The sequence below is a fragment of the Haemaphysalis longicornis genome, unplaced genomic scaffold (genome assembly GCF_048455015.1).
Source record: "Haemaphysalis longicornis isolate Haplotype H1 unplaced genomic scaffold, Haemaphysalis longicornis Haplotype H1 scaffold_1, whole genome shotgun sequence".
Lineage (NCBI taxonomy): Eukaryota > Metazoa > Arthropoda > Arachnida > Ixodida > Ixodidae > Haemaphysalis > Haemaphysalis longicornis.
The window spans coordinates 57,437,085-57,457,603 of record NW_027526203.1 but is presented as its reverse complement, the minus strand read 5'-3'; the positions used below and the strand labels follow the sequence as shown (position 1 = coordinate 57,457,603).

The following is a 20,519-nucleotide window of genomic DNA, read 5'->3' as shown; positions in this document are numbered from 1 at the left end:
CTTTAAATTTCCCAATACTATAAACCCTGGTGAATGCAACAATTGAAGCAGTTTTTTGATGCATTGCTTGGAACTAATTTTACAGCTCATTAAACTTTGGTTTCACCAGTGGCAAGGAACCATTTTGAGCGCCCATTTCAAGCACCAAAGTTTAAAGAGCTGTAAAATTAGCACTGGGTGATACATAAAAAAAATTACTGCCAATCCACCCGGTGAATGTGGTTGGAAAGCAAAGCTGTTAGCGGCACCCACAACGATTACCCATGGGACGTCATTTAAATTCACTCACGCTGCTCTACTAATAGTGAAACCAGAGACAAGTGAAATGCACTTAACCACACCCTCTATTACCTCAAAGAGATATTCTTGGTCAGGTCAAAATAATTCGTGATGCATGAATGGTGCCGTCGCGGACAGAGGCGACGAGATCGGCGGCAGAGAGACGCAGGAGGAGCAGGATGAGGAGGAGGAACTACTTCTGTTCAGACTGAGCGGCCCAGAGTGCAGCCCAGGGGAGTGGTTCCTTCTTCACCAATGCCCATACTCAGTCCGCGCCGCCTGTGCTCTGTCCACCAGCTGAAGCTGGGTAGGCAGACAGGGGCTGGACAGCAGCGTCTCCCATTGCTCTTGTTCGCTAGTTGACGGAAAAAGAGGAGGGTGCTCAGGTCTAAAGTCGCACACCCCGATTATGTGGCAGAGTGTTCTTATTTCTGAGCAAAATTTACATCCAGCGTCGTAGCGATTGGGGTGCATTAAGTGAAGACGCGTTGGGTGTGGGAAGCAGCCGGATTATATGAGCCTTAGGGTAGTTTTTTGTTCTATGGAAAGGTCAGAGTATAGCGAAGATAGGGCCTGTCTCAGAAGCCGATAATGCTGGGTTGTGTCCCTGAACGAGACAAGTGGGTGACTTTCCTCGTGCGGCTCCGTAGCACGGGGAATAAAAGTGCAGGTTTGGTGGGTCTATTTGTTGCCCTTCATAGAAGCGTGAGCGGCTGTCCAGATGAGCTGAATGGAACCATTTGGTGAGTGGATTTTTTAGCACACGCAGTGCAGGTCGGTACACCAAACCCGACTGGTAATTCCACTAGGTTTGTTGGGAATCGGTGACTACATTACGAACCCCTGGTTGAGTGAGAGCCAAGGTGATGGCTGCCACTTCCGCTGCCGTCATGTCTTCGGTTTTTAGTGAGGCACAAGCAAGGAGGTTGGTTCTGGAGGTAGCCACGATGATGGCGTACCGCATCCCTCGATGTTGGAAGGCATCTGTGTAGATTACTGCATGATCCCCACCGAGGATGGTGTTGAGCGCTTGAGCCCGTGGTTGTTGTGACCCTTGTCGTGTGAGGGGTACATATTTCTAAGCAAAGGGAGCATCTTTAGTTCTTGTCGCCAAACATCCAGGAGTACATCAAGCGGACTGACATTCTGTGCTGCCCAGCCAATCTGGTGAAGTGTGCGGTGACCCGCCGCAGTTCTGCTCATTCGGACCATCTGGATAGAAAGATGGCCTTCTATCAGCTCTTCCACCGTGTTGTAAGTCCCTGTGCTAAGCAGCCTCTCTGTGGATGCACTCATGGTAAGACCAATGGCTTGCTCAACCGCGTTTATGTGTATGATTTTATTGATGTTGTGTTTGAGGTGCTGCAAGGATACGCGCGCTCTTGGTGTTGGCCTGAAGATGTATGCCCAGGATCTTGATGCTGGGGCTTGGAGTGATGGCCTCGCCAAAATGTGTTCCTTGAGGTGTCGCTTGGCATGAGGGCGGGCGACAAGAAGCTGAGATTTTTTATGTGAACACTGGAAGTCGCAGATGTTAAAACATTGGCGTACTAGAAGTTTGATGCCATGCGTTGGTGTGAGCTTCCTATAATCGCTATGGCGTGGCATTCAGCGAGAATGCAGGGATTAAACCCGTAGATGTGCTTGGTGAGTGCATTACTTGTCTTGCCCTTCTCCTCGTGGGCTCATCGCTAAATCGATAAGACAACGGGCTCTCGCTATGTTACGCTATTAGTTCCAGGTTCGATTCCTGGCGGTGCCAGTAAATTCTTTTATTTGTTCGCGGGAGTTTTGTGTTTACACCAACGGTCGCGAAAGAACCCTTTGGGGGTAGAGGTAGAAAGCTTTGCTTTAAAAAACTGCTTCGATTATTCCATTCACCAGGGTTCATAGTATTGGGAAATATTAGTGTTGTGACCAACACTATTTTATCTATTGTTTGACCAAAAATGGATAATTATCTCTAATTATCTTGGGAACTAGTTGACCAACTGAAAAAATAATGACATATTTGAAATCAGAGGGATAAAAGCAGCAAGACTGGCAAGTATCGCAAACTTTACTTGGAAATTAAAAGAAGTTGTAAGTAGAAGAAAATTTACTGCTACAAGCTAGTGTCATGCAGCAAAGGACGCGACCCATGTCAAGCAGGTTAGTGGTGTTTGAGCACTCAAAAAAATAACGGGTGGGAGGAATAGCTTGAAAGAACGCATATTGACAGTGAGCTGGGCAACAAAAGTACCAGGGGATAAATGGTTACTGGGTCGAAGAAAGGGGGAAAAAATGGAAGTGCAGTATCAGTAGTAAAAGGCCTAGCAGCGTTAGATGGTGAAGGAGGTCATCTGCATGGAAGGGAAGCATACTTGTTCCTGTGTAGCCAGGACTTCAATACCCTTGATAAAGCAGAAGGAAGCATTGGACTGCAGCAGCTCGGATTTATGTGGGGGCATTCCACTTCAAATACAGTTTCCAGCTTGCATCAAAGAATGGAGACATTTCAAGAACACAGTGATTCTGAAAAAAAGTTGCTGAAAATGCACAAACGTAAAAAATTAGTGGAAACTTTTTTTGACGTTTTCAAGTGAAAGTTTATCATTGAAATGTTGTCACGGGGGCTGGCGTATCTGTCACCTACATATGTCAACCTACCAATGTTCAATTTCACGTAGACCATCTAGAAGGCTTAAAATTCCCAAAATGTTAAGGTGCCGGCTTTTGTAGTGGTAAAGGTAAAGCACGAGGTTCTCTGGTCGAGAAAGTAAGCTGAGAAAGAGCGAACATACCGGTGGGTGGTGGTTACGCAGAGAGAAAGAGAGAGAGAACCTTTATTAGAAAAGGATGACCACTGGTCACGATGGACGAAAGGGATGGGGAGGGAGGGTAAGGGAAAATAAACAAGGGCTGGTCATTCTCAGTAGAGTTCATAACTGGGCCAGTTGTTGGAATCTGAAGTTAAGGGGCCAGATCGTGGTGATCTCAATAGAGTCGGAACTGGTGCAGGTTGGCCAGTTCGTGGACCCACTCGAAGAAGCCGTGCTAGACCGCTTTTAATTGAATAAACTGCAGTTTCAGAAAGCAGTTGTGCGCCAGTTTGTTGTGGCCTTCTGCTGTGCAGCTGAAGAAGCAGCTGCAGCGGCTGGTGGTTCGGGACAACTGCCACCCGATGAAGGGGGCCCTGGTGGTGCTGTTCCAGCTGCCCCTGTGGGTCAGCCTGTCCGTGGCCCTCCGCAACATGGCCTTCATGCTGCCCTACCAGGACCTGGGCAAGTGCTCCTCGGGGTGGCACCCAGCAACAAAAAGCGCGTTGCGTCCGTGCTGGCTTCCTTGCCCCCCCCGCTTCACAGCCACACCACCATACACAAGTAGCAGGCACACCTGCAATGATGAAACTCAGTCGCTGACCAAGTGAAAAGAAACTGACTTGGTCAGTGACGTACGTTTCATCGTTCCAAACATGCTTTTACCTGAGCAGGCCGTCATGTTGTTGTTGCTATTTGTTCGCAGATGTTTAGCAGGTCTAGAGCCAATTTGCTTTCACTTTTTGGGCACTTGAATCGTTGCCACAGCTTGGACTCATCACGTTAATGCCATTTTATTCCACATTGCTTTGTCAGCTTTACTGTTGAACCTCACAGTGGGAAAGGATTGCAGGTCATAGTTGGGGCCAGCACCGTGCAACACCTGTGATTGGTGGCTCAGACTTGAGTGGCTGAAATAAAGTTTGATCTCTCCACCTGTGATGTGTCGCAGCTGCTGCACAGGTGTCCAAACCACTGGAGAACATGTTGCACAAGTATGGGCCACGCACGTGCACATGAGCTGGCAGCACATGAGAAGAGTCAACATCTTTTGTTTTGTTTCCACTGGAGTTTAAGTCGTCACAGCATCCCTTCTTTTTTTTTTCCAGGTTCTCTCTCTCACATTTGTAACATGTGCATGTTAACCCGTCTCCTCCCTCCCTCGCTCCTAGGTAGATTTGATCACCACTTGATAGGATGTTTGCTGAGCCTACTGGGGCAGTTAGAAGTACTGCGAAACCTCGTTACAAGAGACACTCAAGGGAGCCAAAAAATGTGTCTCTTGTAACCGAGGTCTCTTGTATGCAATGTTGCTAATATGGCGAACATAGGACAACCAACCAAAATGCTTTCATTCAAACATCTCATATTGCCAAGTGTCTCTTGTAACGAGGTTTTACTGTAGTGCATTTGTGGAAGCATCATGGAAGAAGACAGTGACAAATGAAGGCTGCTCTGGTGTGTTTTTTCCCGGTCCATAAATGCGTTGCTATGACGTAAAGTAATGTGCTGCTACTTCTGGAAAGTCCAGCATCCTGTACAACTAAAGAAAAAAATGTATCATTCCTTTACCATACAGATCACAGCAACCACAACTGCCTGACCACAGTTACACATTGTAAATTTTGTGTGCTTTTGATGCCTGAGTGCTTTTGAAATTGGAGGCCTTTGCCTTCTCCCCAGCAAAATGACTAGACGGTGGCTTGAAAAATTATCCAGTTTGGTTGGTGTGCCTTTTGAATCAGCTCTGGAAGTAATTCAGCAATTGCTTGCTGTGGGCACGTTGCTTGCACTGACTGCTAATGGATGATCTTGGCCAAACGACAGTTGTGGTGGTGGCTTACATGTGATATGGAAAGGCTGGAGACAGAACACCACTACTTTGTAGATTGGTCGGCCTAGTAAACGTAGCGGTGAAGTGCGAAACACATGAATGACTACAGCATGTGATTGGCATGTGGCTGATCGTTACGACTGTCGCCACGAGTAGTCGTATGCGTGAATTTGAGACACATAGTCCGATGCGTGTGTGCGATGCGTCGTCGGCGCCGCTCCATCCACTGTTTTTGCTCCATGGTTGTCTCCCTGTTTAGGCGCACTCAGGCCTATTTAGATATGTGCAAGAGAAATCCGAGCAGGGAAAGAAAACATTTATCAACTTGGAAGGAAAATGAACAGTGTTGTTACGTTATACATTGCATTTTTATATGTTCAGTACAGCGGTGTGGGAACATTTAGCACCCATCATTCTGCTCGTCCAGGCTGTAGGTACCGCTGGCAACGTGTGTCTACCAAGCAGAGAGCGCACAGGTCGGCGGTTAGCGGTTGCGGAGGGTTGCTCCCCACAAAATACTCGGAATTGTCGCTGGCACCTCATCGGGGCTTTGAACGAAACTTTCTCGGCGATGATACCTTCGGGCTCTCATTGGCTGTGGCCGTACGATGATCGCAACGATGGCACGACTGCATCTGGCTAGCCAGTCGCACATCATGAGCCTCTTCCGACCAGTGAACGACGCCAAAACCGGTCCTAACGATCAGTCGCATGCGAATCGCATGCACCAGTCTTCCATGTGTCTCACACTTTATTAAAGGCCAACTGCCCCCAAATTTTTTTTGCCCACATTTCATCCAACATCACATTGGCAAGGTCCTAAGCCTGATCCCCACATGCCCCCGATAACTGCAAGCGTTCAAAGTAACTGTAGCAGGCGACTTTCGGACCTGGCGAAGGGTTGCCATAAGTTTCGAATGGCCTGTGACGGAGATGAGGAACCTGTCCCATGGAGCTCGCACTTCTTCAGCGACTGGCACTACGCACTGCCGTGTGGAAGCATGGGTTTACGGGGGTCTCTCTGCTACACTGCCACGCTGTACCGCCATCAACATCACATGATTTCAATTTAACCGCATAGGTAGCAACGTCCACAATTATTTATGCAATGAAAGAGATTAGAATCCTACTAAATATACGTGGGCTTGCGATGCTTCCGGAGTTACAAAGCTATTTGTATTTGAAAATAATATTTTAACTCGTGAAAGTAGTGCCAAGCACTCACTTGCATGTACATTTACCATTCCCATTGCATCTGTCGCAGAAAAAAAATCTTTGATAAATTCTTGACCACTTGTACTTCTGCATGCAATATTTGCTGTATTTGAGCTGTCCCACCGCCACCACCACCCTTTACATCTCCAAAAGTATGACAACCTAACTTGAGTTGTTCTCCGTGCCGTGTAAACATTTGTGCTATCTTTTCCTCACTTGATAAGTGAACCAAAACCAGCCTTGCCCGTGGTAACAAGCATATCTGCACAAAGGTCAGCCATCATCTTTGCAAAGTGCAAAAGCTAACAAAACTGCTCCTTTCCTGAACAAGAAACTACGTAATTTTTTCAATCACAAAATAAAGTGTTTACTTTTGTAGAGGGCTAGATTTAGTTTACCTGAAAGTATAATGTTATCAACTGCATAGTGTCCCTAATAAAAGAGCAAACCGCGGTGGATAGATTACTTTTTTCTTGTTTTAGTGCATCATCTAGCTTTCGTAGCTAACGTGCAGTTCCGAACCGATTTTACAATTCGATCCTCACTGTGCAGCACGGTGAAAGTTAGCAGGCAAATTTGCAGGAAGCTGTTTGCACGGAAATACACAGCAAACACGATCTGTGATTGATTACTGCCACGCGCAGTTTGGTCGCGTAAAAAAAAAAAAATAACGGTCAAGTCACCGGCTAACCAAAGCTGTTTTTCGATATTGTGTCTGAGGAAACAGCTTTGTAAATCGGGACCTGCTTTTTTACTCGCAGTGGCAAGAATTGCTGCGCCAGCAGGTATTCTGATGCGAAAATAACTGCGGTGGTCTTCTACATCTCGGCTGATAAAACACAATGTCAGAATTGCGCCTCACTCTATTAGCCTCGACAAAATGTTGGTGGAGCTTTTGAGCATTAGCCCCAAATTTCAGTGTGATTTATGCACTGCATGCCAATGAAACTAGTGAATAGGTGCTCACTCAGCCATCCTTTGTCTCCTTTAAATGTGCCGCGGAAACTGAAGTACAGGAAGTCGGCAAAAACTTGATTACGAATTCTACGGGTGCATGGGTGCACTTGTACTGCAGAAAGTTGCTGTTCCTGACTTGGTGATGCAGAAAGCTGTAATGATCATACATACTAACGGATTTTCACGTTGCTTAGTGCTGAAATTGGTCAAATTGACTGGTGAAAGTGAACATCTGATCCCAATTTAGCAGAAGCAACAATGTCGAAATGCCTCAGTCGAACAGTGATTAGTGCGACAGGAGCAGGTTGAAAGGCCTCGCTTGTCTCTAGAAACAGCCTCCACATGCTGCAGTGGTGCAAATGGTGCAGGAGGAGTGACGTATTGCAAGCAATGTGTAGCTGACGCTCATTAATGCTGAAGGCAAAACACTACTCAAATCAGCAGGCCCTAGTTTCAAACCTTGTATGCACCTGTACCTTCTAACCATTTGCCTCTTTTCCAGCGGCGCAGGTGACACACATGGAACTGAGCGTGGGGGGTGCCCTGTGGTTCACAAACCTGACGGTGCCAGACCCACTGCACATCATTCCCGTCCTCGTCGGTGTTGCCAACCTCGTGAACATTGAGGTGTGTACTTCACAACGTTTGCTCTGACGCATTCGCCTGCTAACTTTCTCCTCTTTTATAAACAAAAATTCCGGTGCATTCTTATTGCCGTCTAGGGAGAATCATTAACAAAAAAATTAACGCCATTCCACTCCATGTGAAATCTTTCCAAAGTGCAGAGCAGTGATTCGCCATAATGGGCTGTAGCGCCGTTATCCACTCACTGCTACCACTCAACGCAATTCAAATTTCCCGCCTCCGCAGTGCTTGCGCGCCCCCTGCCTGAAACTGCTCCACCGGAAGTTCTGTCCGTTTTGTGCTTGCTTTTCCTCCCGCATGTGTCGGCGTTGCACTGCCACTTTTTTTTCACTTACTATCGCAAAAACCAACCCAACGAGCATTCTGATCTAAATGAACGCAGGCACTTCCGGTTGATTACAATTATTTTGCCTGAAATGTACCTGAAGTTCTCTTTGCGCTAAACAACGGGAAGATGTATGACAAGCGCCAGCGGTTCATGAGTTTTGAACGGTTGTGACTATTTAAACCGCTTGGTTTTCGAAGCCACTGCGGGACGCCCTACGATGGTACGCCGGGCTCTACTTGGGTCAATTCTAGAGCAGTGAGAATATTTGAAGCTCTTGGTGTCTTCTGTCCAGTTGCACTCACTGAACTCATTCAAGCAGTGCAGCACTCACCTCTTCAATTTCCAAGTGCAGTGCCCGGTGCCTGCACCTTCTCATCGATTTGCCAACGATGCAGAGGGTACAGGATATGTTCACAGCTTTCCCTGCACTCCCAAGAAAGGAGCTACAGTCGGCTCCTCTCATAATGATACTGTGTATAAAAATATATCGGATATAACGATGAACAACTATGGCAGCGTCCACTTTCGTGTGCGTTTATACTAAAATGAACCGCTCATTACAATGCTCCAGTGCTGCGATATTGGATGTAACGATTGAATCCGGATACAGCGCGCACCGAAAATTCGAGCTGCCGCCGGCGTCGGCTCTCCACGCCGACAGCATGCGCCACGAGCAGTGCATGTGCCTCGCACCCATCCACCATTTGGAAAACTAGTCGACTGCGCTGCTTACGAGGAAGCGAGAGGAGGAGGAGAGCAGTTTTCCTTCCAAACCAACACCTCTAGCCACCCTGGCTAATGGAGTTCAAGTACTTTTCTTTATTTTCATTCATTTTCAAGTACTTTTAATTGTTTTCTTTCCTTTCTTTCACAATCACTGTCCTCCAAAAATCACTGTCCTCCCACATGGACGATTTTTTCATCCCCACGTCTGATTCCTTTCACACTCTGAGAGCCTCTCAGCGGTGCTGAAAGGACCCTTCCATTTTGGCGCTCGTTTCCTCGTGAGGCCAGGGGTCTGGTATTTTATTCTCACTTATACCCTGTCTTCCATATTGTACGGTGCGTCGTGGCTTTTCTTGTCAAAACACTCCTTTCGTCTTACCGCCGCTTTATTCAGTGCCTCAGACTCTCTCTCAGGAAACTGAGAGACATTACTAGCTTTGCGCGGTAGCTTTCGAGTGGGCCATAAAGCGTCTTGGGAGACACGCCTGTGAAATCCAGCATTGATACGCTGCGATCGTGAAGGAGGAAGAAGGGAGTCGCATTTCTTCCCTCATGGACCTGTAAGGAAACGCTGCCAAAGGGAGCCACTCATCCCAGTCCCTCTGATCGTGGTCGACATAGTGAGGCAGCATTGTTCCCAGAGTTTGGTTCAGCCTCTCCACGGCCCCATTGCATTGAGGGTGATATGCAGTGGCCTGTGGCTTCTTATTGCATAGGTAGTCCACTTCCTTCATGGCGGGGGCAGGAAATTCATGCCCTGGTCCGTCAACAGCTGCTCGGGCACCCCGTGCTTGAGGACCATTTTCTCTACGAACTCTCGAGCGACCGTTTCGGCTTTTTGGTGTGGGAGCGGGAAAGCCTCAGCATAACGACTCAAGTGGTCTACAAAGACCACAATGTACTTGTTCCCTGCCGAGGACGTCGGTAAGGGTCCGCTATATCCATGGCTGTTCACTGGAAAGGGGATTTGAGCTCTTCGAACACCTGCAGCGGCACTGGCTTTTTGTTTTTCAGGCTCTTTTGAATAACGCAGGAACGACACTTTCGACAGTACTCCATGACATCTGCCCACATGCCTGGCCAGAAGTAGGCCATACTTATCCTCTGGCGCATTTTTCGTGTCCCCGGGTGCCCTGTGTACGGGGCGCCATGGTGCAGCCGAAGCAGTTCCCCTTCATTGAGGCGGGTACCGCTAATCGCCCCTGCACCACGTCAGGACAGTCCCTGTGTCTTAACTCTTTTATTACCGTGCCTATTCAAAATCGTTCAATTTGAACGATACCTTGGGAGCCCCGTTTCGTAGCATTCCAGGCATTGCTGGAACAGGTAAAGCTATTTAGAGGTAGCTCAGAAGATGCCCTTTCAAAATCAGTTTTGTTTTCATTTTTGCAACAAAAACGTGATTTTTGACACGCGTTTGCATCACCTGGGTGTGGAAAAGGGGCGTAGTCATCGCATGTCACTGCTACCAATGAAGAATGCGTGCCACTCGTGATTACTTTGCATCAGTGTTTGGTTTTTGTTATCAGGGCATGAATGGTGAATTAGAAAATGATTTTCAATTGTCAGGTTCGCACTCTGACAGTAATAATCCTTGAAATCGGCTGAAAATGTCAAGCAGTGCCTGTTTGCAAAGCTACTTTATGAAACTTGCAAGAGCAGGAGCTTGGGCAAGTTGATAGTACATTGCATTGGCGATAAGCGCAAACTAACGCGGGTACAAGAGAAGAAAGCAAAAACATAGATGAGTCAAAGCAGCACTATCAACTGAACATTAATTTTAAGACAACACCGCTTATATACACTAACACGCTGTCATTGTAATACAAGGAAGATATCAGGTAGCCATAAAAGATAGCCGTAAAAATTAAACATTGTCGCTTGGAACACTCAGCTATTCTACACCCATTCGCCATGAGCCGATAGATAGTGCAGTTCTTTTTGTGACAGTGATTCAGTGGGATCACTGATACGGTCATCACCTAATCTAAGAATTTCCACGGTTTCTATAATTTCTCGGGTAGTCTGCTCTCTGTAATAAATGTTCAGTTGATAGTAGCACTTTGACTCATCTATGTTTTTGCTTTCTTCTCTTGTACCCGTTTTAGTTTGCGCATGTTGTTCTAAGTTGTGTGGTAGTTCTACTTACCACAGGACAATTCGCGAACAGTTTACAACAGTTTTGGTTTCGTTTCTGCTTTGCGAAATTCATATTTGGCGCTACCCAACTTCAAGCCTACCTGCCATGGCGCCTTGAGCGTCTGCTACTGATCCTCGAAAAAAGCAGGCCGCTTCTGATTTCACCCAACCCTAAACCGATTTCTGCGATAAGAACTTCCTGTGCAATTCAAAAGATAACATCCAGCCGCCAGATACCTGTTCTGACGAGAAAAGCGCTTCAAACCAGGCTTACACACCGCCAGATGATCGCCTGCCAATTTCATTTCCATACAGGGTATCTCCGGAGGTCTAGCATTGCTTCTTAGTTGAACTGTCTGTTCAGGCGGAGTCTCCAATAAGTTTTGTACTGTTCCATTTCAGAAATGTTAGGTGGCGCTGCAATGCAGAAGGCTCGTACTGCTGATCTTTTTTATCGCGCAACAGCTATTCGGCCGAAGTTTGCAGGGCACGATTCTAGTGCATCGCACACAATTCCTGAAAACAAGGCCACAATAGCGAGTCAGAAGTTGATAACGAAGCGCAACCTTGTGTTTTGATAGATAGCTGACAGTGGATGTCAACTTAGCATCAACCACGGAGTTCCGTTATCAACTTCATGCATGTTTTTCCGCATTGCGTGTTTGTCCCAAATACTGTGCTGGCTGTAGACGCAAAGTCAGTCATTGACAAGATGTCTTTTACATTACGTGGGGGCAAATTGGTGCCTCTGATAATGTCAAACCTCCAGATTTCTTGCAGAGAACCACCCGGAATTGCACATTTTGAAACGGAGGTTGGGCTTTACCACATGACACGAGCACCAGGCATGCTGAAATTTTTTTTTTTATATCTGACAAACCGTTCCGCAAAAGTCGACATTTTTTTTGTACTACCGGTGGTTTGTTATACACAACTCCTTTTTTATCATTTTCTTCGACAACTTGACAAATTTTTATTTTTATATATATTTTTTTACGACTATGATATATGAAAACATTTAAAAAAAATGGTGTTATTGGAAAGGCCGTTAAATAATCTGCATTTTGTGTTCTTGGAATTAGCGCCTAACCAATTTTTTTAGCACAAAAAAATGTTTTCTTGGACCCCTAAAAATCTGTCAATTGTCCCGCAGGCAGGAAAGAGTTAAGGGTATCCCTTCATCTAAGAAATATCGCCCGTTGGTAGCACCCATTTCCAGTGACATGATGATCGCCTTCAGTTGTTGATCATCGCGTTGTTCTCGTTTCATACAGGCTTCTTCCGCCGATGGCACAAAGATGTCTGCCTCTTGGACGGGTGCTCTTTTTAGGGTGTCTGCGTTCTGATTGGTTGTTCCTAACCCGTGAACAATCTCAAAGTCATGCTCCTGCAAAAGCAGGTTCCACCTAGCTACCCTCAAGCTCGGGTCCAAGTGTTCATCAGCCACTTGAGAGGCTGGCAATCAGTCAGTATGTGAAAGTGCCACCTGTACAAGTAGCATCTGAAAGGGCGCACAGCCCACACTACTGCGAGGAACTCCTGTTCAGTAGTTCCACACTTCTGTCCAGCCGAATTCAACTGCCTACTGGCGTACTGGTGTTCTTTGCTGCGAAACTCCTGTGACAGCACTGCCCCTACAGCTGCTTTGGGAGCATCCGTCGCAGGCATGAAGGGCCGGTTGAAGTCTGGAAACTTAAGCACGGGAGCTTCAACCAACTTGCATTTCATTGTCACGAAGGCCTGTTGCTGCTTTGCTTCCCAGTGGAACGGTTTCTTAATGGTTAGCTGTGTGAGCAGCCGTGCCTCCCTGGCAAATTGCGGTATGTGTTGATGGTAGAAAGGGAGTAGGCCCGGGAATTGCCTCACTTCTGTCTTTGTTCTAGGCTCAGGGAAATTCAGCGCGCACTGTTTCTTAGATGAGTCAGGTCGCACCCCCTCAGCGGATACGATATGCCCAAGATATTTGGCCTCTGGTTGAAGAAATTGGCACTTCGATGGCTTCAGCTTTAAGCCCACAGCTTGTACCCCGTGAACGAGGGGCATGCGAGCCTTCTTACCCTCTCTAGCAGCTGGACGGTCATTGCGCGCCTCCACCGGGCGCCGGGGGTCAGCATGGTGATGTCTCCCGAGGGCAGTCATTGCTCGAATGCGGGGTGGGACACGCGTCGGCTCTTCCAGGTTTCGGTGCACACCGTCGGCGGCCGGTATCAATGTTCGAACGTTGCAGGAGCAATAAAAGTTGGCCATGATGCACAACACGCAAATGTACAAGCTTCACCACAGGGCATGCCTCTGTGCATTAGCTTTTTGCACAGCGCAAAAGCTTTGCAAGAAAGCTTAACACATGCAAACCTTGGGTGAAATGAGTGTTATCTGAAGTGCATTGCTACCTGTGCGAAATTTGTTGGAAGAAAATAAGTTTCCTGTCAGTGTAGCGTCACTAGCGGGGACTAAAGTGTTATTACAGTAAAATCTCTGTGATACGAATTTCACGGGGTCGTGTGAAATATTCGTATCATGAAAACATACACAAAATGAAAGATAAATAAATTTGTTTGCACGAGAAAAAAATTCCTTATATCTGTCTGCATTTTTTTTTTTTACTAAATCTTCAGTGATCGACTTCTTGGCGGCAAAAAATTGTGTGCAAGTGATTTCATGAATGTTCTCAACCGCCACTGCATGCCTCAGCACGTCGAGCGTCAGTACCAGGTGTGTTTCAGCCATCGTGGACTGCTGCTGCAGTTGTCGTCATATTCATCACTGGTCATGCCGGCAGCAGACGGCATGCAAGTGTGCGATTGTTTGAGCCACCCTGAAGCGAAAAGTGCAAGCTAACACAGGTTGACAACACAGACAAAGAGAGGATGACAACGAGCGTTTAAAGGGACACTGAAGTGAATTTGTCAAGCTCCCATTTTTGCTTGCACTGTGTAGACTGGCTCAAATTAGCACACTTTTCATCGTTTATCCGGTTGACAAATCGGTAATTATTTTACAAAGCGCGAAAGAAGAAAAACTACCATGCGCGGTTTGCGGCGGCCGCACAAACTAAGCTGTGACGTTGGGAGGAGGGGGCGCCGTGATTGGACGATGCCCAAGGTTAGCAATCAAACAAGTTTCGGTTTCGGTCTGTAAAAGAACATGTTTGACATTCGATGGCTCGTTGGATGGGCATTCTCAATATCCCAGTTATCGTAGTACCGCGCTTCTGCCATGTTGTCGGCTGTAAAATGCATAAGATAAGCCTCCCAGGACGGCTTGGAATCGTAGCATTCACTATCTGAGGCCTACGCAGTGCATGAGCGCCCTCCGCGTCCCCGCAGACGCTCAAATGCATGAGCTTTTCCCCCATATTTGGAGCTTGCCTCGCTCATGCCTGTATCGTAAAAAGCGTGTTCGCACGAGGCCAAGGGTCTATTGATTCTGGCCTGTGCCCACTGCCCGCAAGCAGTCGGTGCTTATGGCAACAGCACGCCAACGAGAACTCGCTAGCGCTGCAGTGCCAGCCTGCGCGAGTTCTGTGGACTAGTTCGTGGAGCAATGAACGTTGCGGCCCAAAAAAAGGTGAACCCAGTATAGAAAACATCGGCGAAAAACAAAAAAGTTAACTCATAAAAAAAAAAAGCATGTACCCGCGGCGATTCGAACTTGTGACTGGCAAAACACTTGCGATGACATACCTAGCAGCCGAGACGACTAGGCCACAGGGGGCCGCTGGCGGGGATGGAAAAGATAAGGTGTATAATGTATAACCAGTTTACACTTTTATTTAGTTTTAGTATTTCAAGCAGCTTAGGTGACTATTTGTTGTATTGCGCTCGTGCAGTAAGCGTCCCCCGAGTTTCCAAAATAGCTCACGTCTAGCAATTGCATTTCGTATATGGGAAAGCGTTCGCAGATGCGTAGTCGTGCTGCTGACCGCTCTGCTTGTTCGCCCAGCGCAAAAAAGTGCTTCCCGCACCCTAGTTTTACGCTGTACGGTAAAAATATCAGTTGATTTTATTTCCTTAGTACCTATATTGACTTCGCTGACTCTTCTCCCGCCTTGAAGAGGCCTTATATTTTCCTACTGGCGTACCAGTCAGCGAAGCGTCGCATCTGCGCTTGTGCAGCGCTTGTGTGAAGCGACCTTGACTTGGAGCTAGATACAGTGTACAAACTAACGAAGTAAATAAAGGCGCATTCATCCATTCCCAAACGTGTTGTGGCTTAGTTTCAACTGATCGAGCGAATTGCGACGACCCGTTGGCGGCCGGCGGACTAAACGGTGGGCCGACTGACTCGGTCGCGGAATGTCGGCGAGCCGTGCAGTAGCGCAGCCAATTGTCAGCTCCTCTCCTGCTGACGTCACACGAAAACACCACAGAAAATGGGCGAGCGTAACGAGAGGAGGATAGCATTTTCGAATTGATTTTTCTACTAAATAAATTCGCGTAAACGCGCACAGAGTGGTCGAAACAGGGCCCAGGGACTCCGGACTACAGTTTGCGCTCGTAATCCCGCATTGTTTACAAATCACTTCAGTGTCCCTTTAAAAAAAAGCAAGGGTTGGGCCCACACGACGTGAGGTGGGGGTCGGGGGTGCGCTCACCCCACGGAAAACAAGTCGGGCTGGCTCGAATGGGTGGCTCAAGGGCGCTTTCTGCCGTCCTCCCCCGTGGCGCGCCAAGCGCGGTCCAGTCCTCAAGACGGAGGGACCAGTGAGAGATCGCGCAGCTGCGTTGTGTAGCCGGTTGGGCTTGGCGAACGTGGATCCCGCCCGGATCATGCTCTCTCTGCCGGCTCGGCTCGCGCGCTTCGCTCGGTCTGCGACCGCCAGCTGTAGATGATGCGTTCATATGATCCACAGCGGCGCGGCAACACGTTTGGAACAGCTAATGCTTTTTGTGTTGTAAGCTATGCATTTTGGCTGGGGAATATTACGAATTCGTATCACACCGGAATTCATACCAGCCATGATCGTATCACTGGGGTGTTACTGTCATCATCATCATCATCATCATCACCAGCCTATCTACGCCCACTGCAGGGCAAAGGCCTCTCCCATTATTCTCCAATTACCTCGGTCCTGTGCCAACTGTGACCAATTTATCCCCGCAAACTTCTTGATCTCATCTGCCCATCTAACTTTCTGCCGCCCCCTGCAACGCTTGCCTTCTCTACCTTCTCTAGGGATCCACTCTGTTACCCTTAATGACCAGCGGTTATCTTGCCTTCGCATTACATGCCCTGCCCACGTCCATTTCTTCTTCTTAATCTCTACTAATATGTCCTTAACACGTGTTTGTTCCCTGACCCACTCCGCTCTCTTCTTGTCCCTTAATGTTACACCTATCATTTTCCGCACCATTGCCCGCTGAGTCGTTCTCAATTTAAGTTGAGCCCTCTTAGTGAGCCTCCAAGTTTCTGCCCCGTAGGTGAGTACCGGTAAGATGCAGCTGTCATACACTTTCTTCAGCGACAATGGTAGGCTGCTATTCATTATCTGAGAATGTCTGCCATATGCACCCCACCCCATTCTGATCCTTCTAATTATCTCTGCCTCATGGTTGGGATCTGGGGTCACAACTTGGCCTAAGTAGATATATTCGCTTACCACTTCCACTGCCTTGCCGCCTATCTCAAACTGCTGTGCTGTCCCGAGGTTATTGATCATTACTTTAGTTTTCTGCATATTAATTTTCAGGCCCCCGGTTCTACTCTGTACGCCCAGTGCGGAAAGCATGCTTTGCAATTCGTCCCCCGAGTTACTTGGCAAGGCAACGTCATCAGCAAATCTGAGGTTACTGAGGTATTCTCCATTAACCCTTACTCCCACCTGTTCCCAATCCAACGTTCTGAATACTTCTTGTAAGCATGCTGTGAATAACATTGGAGAGATTGTGTCTCCTTGTCTGACGCCCTTCCTTATAGGTATTTTACTGCTCTCCCTATGGAGGATGATGGTAGCTGTAGCCCCATTGTAGATATCCTCTAGTATTCTTACATAATGCTCATCTACCCCCTGGTTCCGTAATGCCTGAATGACTGCTAGGGTTTCGACCGAGTCAAATGCTTTCTCATAATCTATGAAGGCTATATATAAGGGTTCAGTATACTCAGTGCACTTCTCTATTACCTGATTGATCGTGTGAATATGGTCCATTGTTGAATAACCTTTACGGAACCCTGCTTGTTCTTTAGGTTGACTGAAATCTAAGGTTGCAGAAATTCGGTTGGCGATTACCTTGGTAAATACCTTGTAGATGACTGACAGTAAGCTGATCGGCCTGTAATTTTTCAAATCCTTCATGTCGCCTTTCTTATGGATTAGGATGATGTTCGCGTTCTTCCAAGATTCCGGTACCATTGCGGTCATTAGGCATTGCGTATACAGGTTTGCCAGTTTTTCAAGTACAATTTCTCTGCCATCCTTCAAGAGGTCTGCTGTTATCTGATCCTCACCAGGTGCTTTGCCCCCTTTCATTTCTTTCAAAGCCTTCCTTACTTCTTCGGTCGTTACTGGTGGGATGTCTATCTCCTCTGAACTACTGTCTCGTTCGGCATTATCCTGTATGTCCCGGCTACTGTACAAATCCCTATAGAACTCCTCGGCCACTGTGACTATTTTATCCGTATTTGTGATGACATTGCCTTGCTTATCCTTAAGTGCATACATCTGATTTTTCCCCACACCAAGACGTCTCTTCACTGCTTTCAGGCTACCTCCGTTCTTTACAGCGTATTCGATCCTCTCCATATTATACTTCCGTATGTCAGCTGTCTTACGCTTATTGATTAACTTCGAGAGCTCGGCTAGTTCTATTCTGTCAGCTGCGGTAGAGATTCTCATGGTTTGCCGTTTCCTGATTAGATCTTTCGTCTCCTGTGAAAGTTTACCAGTATCCTGTCTAGCCATAGTGCCCCCGACTTCTACTGCACACTCCGTGATAATGCGTGTAAGGTTGTCGCTGGCTTCCTGTGTCGTAGGCTCGGCTTCCTCGTTAAGGGCGGAATATCAGTTCTGCAGCGCGATCCTGAATTCTTATACTTTACGTCTTACTGTTAGTTCATTTATCGGCTTCTTTCGTACTAGCTTGTTGCGGTCCCTCCTCAAATCTAGCCTAATTCGAGATCTTACCATACGGTGGTCACTACACCTTACCCTTCCGAGCACTTCCACATCCTGCACGACGCCAGGGTTATCGCATAATATGAAGTCTATTTCATTTTTATGCTCCCCATTCGGGCTCCTCCAAGTCCACTTCCGACTCTCCCGTTTACAGAAAAAGGTATTCATTATGCGGAGGTTATTCCGTTCTGCAGGCTCAACTGGTAGGTCCCCCCTGCTATTTCTACAGCCCAGACCATAGTTCCCAACTGCCTTGTCTCCAGCCTGATTCTTGCCTACTTTAGCATTGAAGTCCCCCATAACTACGGTATACTGTGTTTTTTTTACTTTAGCCATTGCCGATTCCACATCTTCATAGAAGCGTTCCACTACTTGGTCGTCGTGGCTGGATGTGGGCGTGTAGCCCTGCACCACCTTGAGCTTGTACCTCTTATTGAGCCTAATTACAAGATCTGCTGCCCTTTCGTTAATGCTATAGTATTCTTCTATGTTGCCAGCTATGCTTTTATTGACTAGAAATCCCACTCCCAGTTCTCTTCTGATTTGATTGATTGTGGGGTTTAACGCGCCAACGCAACGCAGGCGATGAGGCGCGCCGTAGTGGAGGGCTCCGGATTAATTTTGACCACCTGGGGATCTTTATCGTGCGCCGAAATCTCGTACACACGGGCGTTTTTGCTTTTCGCCTCCATCAGAAAAGCGGCCGCCGCGGCCCGGAAACGAACCCGCGACCTCGTGCTCAGCAGCGCAACGCCTTAGCCACTGAGCCACCGCGGCGGGTCAGTTCTCTTCTGTCCTCTAGACCACGGTAACATAGGACGTGTCCATTTTTCAGCACCGTAAAGGCTTCGCCTGCCCTCCTAACCTTGCTAACCTCGCTAACCTAACCTCGCTAACCTCGGTGTTACTGTATTTGTTGGCAATGCTCGCAGTAAAATGTACTGGTCAGGCCTGCCAGTAGTGTGCCTAGCAAGGGCCTCTTCTCAGTGGCCAGAGGGACTGCAGCCAGTCCGACATACTTCCTGTGTTTGCAGCATGTTGAGGCACCCACATTTGTTCCTGGCAACGTGGGCCAAATTTGGGTTCCTCTGCTTTGACACCCTGTGTTAATCTTTTATTTTTAATTTGTTGTGCCATTTGTTTATCAAGCACTAGTGCAGTCAACTCTCGATAAATCAAAGTTGCTTAATTACATTTTTCTGTCAATTAGATGGGATATGCTGGTCCCAGCAATTCATGCAATCCAACGAAAAGTAAATGCTCGATAATTCGAAACTAAAACCCATTATATCGGCTTATCGGATGTTATATCAAGTAAAAAGCATTGAGGTTACTGTCCTTTTTCGATAAAATTGAAAATTATCAAGCTTAAAAACTGCGCCGTTGCAACTGAGGCCGCGTGCAGTTGGTAAAGCGGTAGGCTAGTCGAGACTGGTGCCAACGTCTCTTCTTTTGAGGTCATCAACCTTCTTTGTGCACACAACGCAGTATAAGCAGTTTGTGTGCTGGATGCTTCGATTTGAATGATCCGCTATCATGGCAATCCGTGTTGTACGCTCGACTTGGCATTGAAAATGAAGAAGGGAGATGTGTTGCGGAGTAATAGTAATGCTGTTGTTGTGCTTTCTGTTTAATTGGAAGTTTGGTCAATTCCAAGTTTTCCAAATCGCATCGCCTGTGCGCGTGGGGCACGCAACGACCAGCCATCCACCAGTTCCCCGAACCAGCACCCATCTCTGCCTTCCCTCCATGTTTTCAGTCCAACTTTGGGGTCTCCGTGGACTTCGTAGTAACGGGAGTCGACTGCATGAACACCTTCATGAAGATGTGCCAAGTCCTGACAGCCTAAGTTATCCTTTCTTTTTCGTAGCTGTCTTCTACAAGTTTTATGCACACTAAAGCTAGGATACTTGAATTCGAAAATATTTGATTTGATTTACAGTCAGCTTCTACTATCCCTTTTTGATTCGTAACCCCAAGATTGGTGAACTCCTCTAGAGTTCATTCACAGTGACTCCTACTTGTTCGAGGTTTTCATTGATAACATCACGCAGCTGCACGGCAAAATAATTCATCATGGGGGCATCGATAAACAAGAATGATGCATGTCTTGTCTTGTTCTTTGTTTCCTCTCTTTTTTTATATTACCGTATTTTCCGGTCTATAAGTCGCACCTTTGTATAAGTCGCATCCCCCTCAAAATGTCAGTTTTTCCGAAAAAAACGTATATAAGTCGCACCGGTGTATAAGACGCACCGGTATATAAGACGCACTTGTTAACTAGGTAAACTCACAGTGAATTAGATCGTTACAAAGTACAGCGAAAGTACATGGTTGCGGCAGCCGCCGCCTATGAACGCATCCCCTGGTAGGGAGGGCTAGACACGGGCATATAACACCCAAAGTCTACACTGAACCAACTTCTCAAAAATGGTTTATTGATACACAGAGATGGCATGTACTTACGGACAGCGTTTAGGCAAC

The 20,519-nt window shown here is 47.2% G+C and overlaps 1 protein-coding gene across 2 annotated transcripts in view; it reads left to right on the top strand.

Annotated features, from left to right (window-relative positions):
- LOC144176490 (cytochrome c oxidase assembly protein COX18, mitochondrial-like) overlaps nt 1–20,519 on the top strand; it is a 62,521-nt gene that overhangs the window by 3,521 nt on the left and 38,481 nt on the right. For both annotated transcript variants that reach the window (XM_077705215.1, XM_077705214.1), the window contains exons 2-3: nt 3,395–3,542; nt 7,586–7,710. In XM_077705215.1, the coding sequence (XP_077561341.1) occupies nt 3,395–3,542; nt 7,586–7,710 (273 nt within the window). The remainder of the gene's footprint in view (nt 1–3,394; nt 3,543–7,585; nt 7,711–20,519) is intronic.